We start from the raw sequence: 9324 nt of genomic DNA on the forward strand, positions 1-9324 counted from the left end.
ATGCTAAAATCTCTTTGTTCCGTTGACTAACAAAAGTCAAATCTCATATGCTTTTTTTTTTTTAACAGCAAAAATAATAATTTTATTGATAAAGATCATTCTAGCAAGGTACTAGAGGTCTAAGTTACAAACTAACAATACAAAAAATCTAGACTACATGCAATACTATAGACTAGAATCATCCCGAACACATAAACTACCAGAAATGCAAGGGTTAGAAAAAATTTGTGTCAATTGCAGTTGCCAGAGACAGAAGAAAAAACCCCAATAACGAAGGTCTGGCCACCGATTTTCACTTCGCATTGTTTTTAATGCATTCCCATAATCCCACACATGCTTCAGGGGATAAACCGACACGAATACACCCAATGAATAAACAAAGAGCAGTAACCAACCAAACTGATATCAAAGCAACCATTATGTAATACTGAATGGAGACACGAGCCATTCTTTCCAATCCATGTTATCCTTGTCACGATTGTGAACCCACAAGTAAGCTATGGAGACAATATCATGGGGTGTGTCTTGTACCTTGTTACGCACCTTGTTATTCCTCAAAGCCCACCACCAAATCTCATATGCTAAAATCTCTTTGTTTACCAACGCATGAACCTTGCTTACATAATTAAACATTATATGTACTGTACTTGAAAGACAAAAAGTGAGAAGAGTCGAAGAGATAGTATTTTATCTCTCTCGTGTTGTAATATTTACACAAAAAGGAGTTGGAGGCCCTAAAAAATGCAAAAGATTCACATAATTAAATAATAAATATCTTTTCTAACCCAAAACTTAATTGTGCTTTGGCCTTCAATAGAGAGAAAACTGTTCTCCTATTCTACATTGTTACCATTAATATGAGGAATACATTCTGTAGAGTTGCTGTTTTTTTGGTAAAGGGTTTTACCCTGGTAAGCTCTGTAGAGTTGTTTTGGGTATTTACCGAAGCATCCTTCTCAGGTGAACGGGTCAATACAGCTGAAGGAACATCCTCATCATCTGGGCTGAATATATCACCACTGAGAGTATCTGGCTTCACTATGTTGGATGGATTATATGCCAAGATAGCACTTGCTCATTAATAGTATTTGCTTGCTTTGTACCACCAAAAAAAATCCTGTAGCACTCGAGTGAGTTTGCTTTCTTGATAAGGGACACGGCTCCTGTTGGCATTGATGACATGGATAACATTTAAGCATTCAGCTCTCGATAAAGGGGCACGGCTTCTGTTGGCATTGATGGCATAGATAACATTTAAGCATTCAACTGAATTCACAGAATATAGGAGCATAACGTTACAAACGCTGTGATGCCACCAAAAATCCACAGCTGGTCTAACGTACTTTCATATCTCATTTTTTCCTCCTTAATCTCACTTTGCACTTTTGAGTACAAATGACAAGACTCAAGTGCTAAGCTATAATTCTTGCTTCTATCAGAGCTTAGAGCTTCTTTCAGAACAAGTAGACTGTTCCTTCCATTAATGTGTGCACCTTCCATGTCTCCCAGTTGCATACAAAGTTCGGTCAATTTGAGGGATGTTTGAAACTCACTAACCTCGGTTACCTAAATATGCATAAAACATAGTCAGTTTTAGTTGATGTTTTGGGTTACATATCTAAATGGGTTTAAATGACAGGTCAACTGGCTAATATTTCTGTACAGTTTCATTGATATTTATAGATGATTGGAAAAATAATACACAACGTTTTTCACTTTTTCTTTGTAAAAAGGCATTAAGGAAAGGTTTTTGACTTTATTCTGAATGGCAGAAGACAATGTAATTAGTTTAATAGTTAGATGTTACAAACAATCAAACTAGGTATATATCATCAAATTTAACTTAATATGGGACGTGATATGCACAAAAGTCTTATCAATACCTGATTAAATTTATATGAAATAGACTATTACCCTTGCACAAAAAGTCTACACCAAGAACTAATGTAAGTAAAACAGTTGACTCGTACAAAAATTGTTGTGTATATATCATCTCCCACTGGTTACTAAGATATTCAAATAGAGACAGAAAATGGGTTAACCTCTACCTGAAACTTCATGGCAATGATGCATTCCACCATCTGACACGGAAGAATGTCTTTAGCAGGGAGGATCGACCCAAACCGTAGCAAGAAATCTTTGTCAGTTGGCCAATGCCTTTGACCACCCAATGGACTCCAGCTCGATAAATTGGCAGTTTGCTTGGATTTTGTGTTTACGACTATCCAACTGAGCCTGATCCCGTCACAAAGTTCTTGCCAAAGCTTCCCATCTTTCCGCTCTTTTTCCATGGAAAATACAAGAGGCAGACCATCAGATGCGTTAAGTGTAACGCCACCTGCACAGATCGGCATAATCTTAGCTGGAGATATAGACATGATGTCTAAAGCAATGTAGCACCGTAACGGATACGACAAAGCGGCACGGGAGAGATACGGGAACGAGGCACAAAAACTAAAAAAATTAGGATATACGGCAATTAAAAAATAAAAAAGTAAAAATATATTGATTTTATATAGAGAGAGACTCGAGACTTGAGACATTATGTATAAGTGTATATGTATAATTTTATAATATATGCTTGATGGTCACGAATTAAATTTTTACTAATCAGCTTTGGAATAGAAAAAGCCTGATGGTGATCTCAATTGTATAATGTAGTTGGTTTGTGTTTGGGGGTATGCATAGTCGCAAGATGACCGTCGTTTTTGGAATAGAAAAAGCTCATTGAAACTCTAATATTAATTAGATACGTTATGGAAGCTTCACAAAAACGTTTAGGTATATATGGAAACTTCAAGGAAACGGTTTGTACGCGTTTCCGTTTCCATGGAGTTTCCAAAACGGATACGCCTACCTGTTTGGAGTTTCGGTGCATCATAGGTCTAAAGTGAAAAATCATGAACAATTGCATTCTTAACTTATATGGAACCTGTTTTAGATCATGGATGCTGCTAGAGGTGGACATGCAGCCAATTTTCTTATGAGCGCTGGTCTGGATTATGTTTTATCTCAAATGGGTCAAATGAGTAAACTAGGTCGAAACTTCGTAGAGTGTATCTTTGACGTATGAGACATTGAAGGCTCGTAGTCGTTTTATTTTTTTGAAAAACCCACCGTAATACCATTATCTTTATTTTCAAAGCAAAAGAATACATTAAAGATTGGACAAAAAAGTGTTTTCCTATCTTTATTTGTTTTGCTTTATTTTCAAAGCAAAACAAATACCTAGCCCACTCATTTCGCCACCTCTAGGTAGAAGCCTTGCCTAAAGCATCGTCCACAGATGACCCTATAAGCCTCTAACCAACTTAACAATGTAATGTACTATACTTATACCAAAAATCTGCCAACTGTTGCAAACTGTGGTTCTGAATGATGGGGGCTGCCAATAGGGAGCAATTCCTGCCTATTTACTCTATATGACAATGAAGATTTGGGTTGTATTATAGCTACAAAAAGTTTATTTTAAACATGGTATCCGATTTATCACTATTACTTAAGATGTTCGGAGTTATTCATTAAACCACCTAGTTTAGACTTGGGTTCACATAATTGTATTAGAGATTACATATAGATTCTCTATTTTTATGTGAATTTTAAGCTTCCTGCTTAGTTTTTTTGCAGCATTCACCGAATATTGGCTTTGGTTGTGCACTAAATATATACTCTTCTACACATTTTTTTCCCGGGCCAGTCCTTTTTTTCCGCCTCTCGCCTAGGCCCCATTTGGGGTCATTGCGCTTTGAGTTTGCTTTCGCTTTTGGCAACTATGATTTAAACATAAAGGATGTCAATCATGTAACTGGTTAAGAGCAGAGGCTGAAGTTTCAACTCGTTCACTTATAAATGGGCAATTCGAGGAACACTTTATCTCTGATAGGTGAAACAATTAAATTAAGATAAAGAACAGACTTAAAGGCATGGGTCAAAACTTGCTGTTGACTTTAAAATATTAAGCCTCGAAAATCTTTTTTATTAATACTGGATCACATTTGCGATAACATATTTTACACACTATATATTTCTAGAAACTTCAACAGCTTTGGATCAAATTATGTTTCATGTCAACCAACTTACCACAAATACCTGGCTTTCACATCTCACCCAACCCACCCACTTTGCCACAACTAATTATAGAAAGAGTAGGTACCTGTGTTATCACCGCCTCTACCTGTAAAGGTAAAAAGATCGATCCGAAATGGGCAATTTGAAAACCAACCATTAACACCATTCGCATTCGGTATTCCCCAAATGACTTCCGAGCAAATTGTTTTATCTTTATATCTGATATCCACAATCGATACAAAATCAGAAGGTGAGACGCTTTCAAATTCATCAAAATCCCCATAATATTCGGCTTCGTTAAGTTCTTCATCAGGATACTCAGAATAATCACTCCCTCTAAACTCGGGGACCTCCTTACTTACTATAAGTGGAAAACAAAATGCGTAGAACTTTTTAAATCCTCCAATAGACGATATTAAACTTTTAACATCATCCCTTTTTGTTGAAGGCCACATTGAAGAACATACGTCTTCCCATAACCTTTCTTCTTTAGAAATGGAACTAAATGCCGCGCATGCACATGATGCACTTGCTAGAGTTGCACCATCGAGACGTTTTAGTATGTCATAGAAGAGATCGCTGCTTAATGTAGCCATGTTATCGACTGGTGCCACCAACATTTTCAAAGTTCCTCAAGCATCTCAAAAGGTATAGCTTCAACCATAGTTGAGGATAAAGGAACAACTAGCAGTAGAAAAACAGGTGGGTTGGATAACAGCTCAAGACTGCTTCAGGTTGGAACAGGGTTACCTGCAATCGCCTTTTTATCAAATAAGTTTCCAAATAAGCGTCATTAACAGATAAGGAGTTAAGCATGCTACAAATATTAATAATAATCTCGATTGTTAATAACAATCTAGAAGGTTGTATGCATTAAAAATACACTTCGAAATATTTCGGCCCATTAGACCTCTTTCCCATTATAGCTAACTTTTTTGTCTTGACCCGTTTGGGATTAAAACATATCCGAAAACAAGCCACTCATACACAGCGGAGTGAATTTAACATTCAAATAGCAATGTTTAACTTTATATGAAAGTAATTTCTGATAATCAACTGATGGGATGAAAGAAGAAAAGACATGCAAATTTTCATCTCGACATGATCGTTTGTTCCATTATCATCTCAAACGGAAAAATAAGGTAAAGATGTTGTAGAGTACAGGTACATAACAAGGGTATTTAGATACATGTCCAAAGTGATGACACCAATTTCAAGTTGCAATAATAATTTACAGGTCTCAGGCAAAGAATGAATATAAATCCAATTTTCTGATTACTGTAGTTTACTATTTGCAGGAAACATAATTAAAAAAAATAAAAACACATATATTGAAATGAAGATAAAAAAAAATAAGAGTACAAATAACGAAAACATTTCGGTATGGTGTCCCTTTGTGCCAAAAGAAAGACAGATTCATTTTAAACATCCATGAAAAGGTTCCACTTTAAACTTCTACAAATAATACACAACGGTAGGGCTAAAATGGCAAAGTCCACGAGACCAATTTGTAGGTCAGTAATTCCTCCTATATCAACAAGACAACAACTAATACAGTAGGACTTTTCAAAAATCCAGTTATATCACCTCTGTCCGTAAATGGCCAGTCATACACCCCACGAGGCTGAAAACTGGGTACCCTGGTCAGCCCACCCCAGACTGCTTATGGCCCATCACATGTGAGATTAATCATGTCCACCCGACTAACCCGTTAACATGGTGACGTAACTAACTAATACAGCTCGGGATACTTCTTGTTGCCGAGTGAGGGATCAAACTCGGGATACTTGTTGCAATTATGACATACACTATGCAGAGACTCAAAACCATACTCTAACTTGCGAACAATTATCCAAAGTTGATAAAAATGGGTCCTAACATAGTAACATAATCAACTTTCTAGCATCTTGTATGAACTTGGTGTCGATGATTGCGTGGCAATCTTGATTTTCCCAAAAGTGATTTCAAAAAATATCAAAAATTAGAAAAATATCAAAAGTGTCTTCAAAAATATCAAAACTTTTGTAAATATGCATTAGAAAAATATCAAAAGTGTTTTCAAAAATATCAAAACTTTTTTAACTCCTAGATTGTACCTAGCAAGATTCAAACCACAAGAGTTCCATTTATTTATGTGGTTTTTAAGTATGCAATAGCTATAGCCTAAAATAAATAGATTTTTATATTACAAACAACCCAACCAAAAATAAAATAACTGGGAAGGGAAAAAAAATATCTTGTAGTAATTTCAGATTAGACAGAAATTTCAAATTCAGACACCTAAACACACAACCTAATCTTATCATAAAATAGCAAAAACAATAATAATAATAATTAAACGCACCTTCAGAATTGGAACCTTGGTGATCAAGTTCGGACAGAAATTTCAAATCGGAAGTAAAATGAAGATTATGAATAGGGTGATGACGATTAATTAAGATCGATACAGCAATATGTATTTGTAGATACTAGATAGTTATAGTTATAGAAGATATATATATATATATCGGGGAAGGCAATATGAGCTGTTAGGGCACCCAAGTCGGATGAAAAACCCCACACATACCTTTTTTTAAATGATTTGAAAAACCCCACACATACCTTTTTTTAAATGATAAAAATCATGGGTCATGTATATATTTAAAATATTAAAATATTAGTATGTGAGGGATTTTTCATCCAAATTGGATGCATAACAGTCTCATACTCACTTTTCTATATATATATATATATATAGTTTGGTAGATATTTATATAACGAGGGTCCAGAAAATGCGTCTCCGGGCTTCAATGGATAGTGATCACTACTGACTAACTACCTCGGCTAGGTGTCTATATTATCGGCATTTCCATTTTCATTTTCATTTTTTCCAGAATATCTATACGCACGTTGAAAATTACACGAGAAATGTCTAAACTACTCTCGACAAAAAAAACTTTCCCTTTTATATTTGTATTTATTCACACTCGCAACTTTCTTTCAACATCTCTCTTTTTTCATTTGCATCATGTTAATGGTATCCGATCCGCAGTTACAGCGAATACCATGCTATGTTATTTAAGGATTTTTGTTAGAATGAGATCACTTGTTATAAAATTCAAAGAATAAGTTTTTTAATAAAAAAACACATTTTTTTCTATCCATGTCAAAGTGAATTCTTACGGACTTCAATTAACATTTTATTATGTATTTTTAAAAAGGTTTTTTGCACATTATAGTTATAGTATGAATAGTTGTCTTGGAGCATGACTAAAATTTAAATATGGATGATATTTCATTAACGAACTTTTTGTATTCCATTTCAATTCACCTTTTCTTAGTTTCATACAATGATATGTTATATGTAAACAACAAATCCATAATACCCATTTTACGCGATAATTAGGCTTGTGCTTATAAGGACTAGAGTCCTTCAACCTTTTCACTGTCACGTCAGCAGGACTCCTTTCAGGGTTCCCCATGCCTATAAGGCAAGCTTTCTCAGGACTTTTTCGCCACATCATCAATTCTTTTATATTTTTTTATTAACAAAACACCATTAAAATAAATACTTTTATTATTAATAAAACATTACAACACTTATTAAAAAAAAGTTACGATCCTAATAAAAGAAAATAAATAGTATGAAACTAGACATAATACAAAAATTAACGTTGACGGTAATTTTCCGGAAGGTGTCAAACATGATCCACTAGGACATTAGCACCATACGCTAATTGACGTATGGCGGAAGTACAGTTTTGGAAAATATTAAAACCAGGTCTACCGTTTCAATCGGCTTCGCTTTTTTGGAAAAACAGAAAATGTTTGGGTAGGGGTTCGATGGCACTAAAGTTATGTATATCTTCGCATATATGAAGAAACATATGCTTGCGCATTCGAAATCTTCTTCGAAAATAATCGGCTGGGAAAGTTGGTGCATCAGAAAAGTAATCATTCTATAAACGTACTGCGGCTCCGGCATGATCTCGTGATAAAAACCTTCTGGTTCGAGGTACACGTGAACTTGACTCAACATCGTTTGCTTCGTCTTCGTTACAAACATCAAAAATGGCGCCTGCGATCTCCAGATAAAATAGGGTGTTCATTTGCGTAACGGTGGAGTTTAGAAATTTGAAATCGTCACTTGATGATGATTTAGACATAATTTTGGTGGTGTTTGATGAATGAAATGGTATGTGATAAAATGTTAGTGTGTTAAAATGATAAAAGGTTGGAGTGTTTAAATAGAAAAAATAAAAAAAATAAAAAGAAAAAAAGTTAGCCGTTAGAAAAAAAATGTTTTTCAAAGTAACCGTTGCCTTTGGTCCCACATGGAGCGTCTCAAGTCTTCTTCACGAGGACTTCTCCTCAAAGACACGAGCGTCCGAAGCTCGCTGCCTATAGTGTCTAAAGTCTTGGCGACGCAATTGTAAGCACCGGCCTTATGTATCCTAGTACACTTATTAGCTGCCTCCAACTTTATAGTAGTGGTTTCATGTACTTAAAGTCATTAAGGATGAAGAGGTAAATAAATCAAGCAAGTACATATTACCACGATTAAATTATTGGGGTGGTATGGTTATGCTCTTTATGATCAAGACCCCATCATCAATCAATGTTTTCTCATTGTGTCTACAGTCTATCTAGAAAGGGTTTTTTGGCAGGCTATATTTGAATATCTATGATCTAATAATATATACGAGTATAATATGCATCCCCACCATGTGCTACAAGTCGTCTTTTGATACGCAATTATTGTCTAAAAATGTGTAAATATATATGAGTATGACCGAAACATGAATGTGTCGTTTACGTATGTTTATTGTATGAGGTTATGGCAAACAAAAAATAAACATAAAAAAAGCTAGGATTTTAATCAACAAATATAAAGTTCAAGTGCAACATAGAAATGATGCATGATAATCGAAGATAAACAAACGTACATATGTATAACAAAGGACTATTTTTAAGTTTAAATTGATATCAGGTAGAATGAAATATCATAGACAGAAATTGTAATTAATTTGTTACAAACTTCAAATAAAAGTAAGCTATGAGTAATAATTCAAATAAATTCATAGACTGAAATGATATTACGTAGCTAAAAAGGAAATATCATAGACTGAAAATTCTAATTCTAATTTATTTGTAACAAACTTCAAATAAAAGTAAGAGTAATAATTCAAATAAATTCAATGTTCATAAACATTTCTTTCAATGAAGTCTAGGTATGTTTATAATTTATTAGGAAAAGTCTGAATTTGTGACAAACTT

General features: G+C 34.5%; 1 protein-coding gene across 2 annotated transcripts; it reads right to left on the reverse strand.

Moving 5' to 3' along the window:
• Positions 1–214: 214 nt before the first annotated feature.
• Positions 215–6585, reverse strand: LOC122608710 (probable F-box protein At2g36090). 2 transcript variants are annotated; one of them, XM_043781805.1, is made up of 4 exons: positions 6413–6585; positions 4154–4818; positions 2049–2338; positions 215–1566 (listed from the first exon to the last, which is right to left on the reverse strand). In XM_043781805.1, exons 2-4 carry the CDS (start codon positions 4686–4688, stop codon positions 1273–1275), a joined length of 1119 nt encoding a protein of 372 aa, XP_043637740.1. In that variant the 5' UTR covers positions 4689–4818; positions 6413–6585; the 3' UTR covers positions 215–1272. The 2 variants fall into 2 exon arrangements, with proteins under 2 accessions (XP_043637740.1, XP_043637741.1); XM_043781806.1 differs by having other exon boundaries at positions 4154–4828.
• Between the last annotated feature and the right edge of the window lie 2739 nt (positions 6586–9324).

The sequence above is a fragment of the Erigeron canadensis genome, chromosome 7, assembly GCF_010389155.1.
Source record: "Erigeron canadensis isolate Cc75 chromosome 7, C_canadensis_v1, whole genome shotgun sequence".
NCBI lineage: Eukaryota > Viridiplantae > Streptophyta > Magnoliopsida > Asterales > Asteraceae > Erigeron > Erigeron canadensis.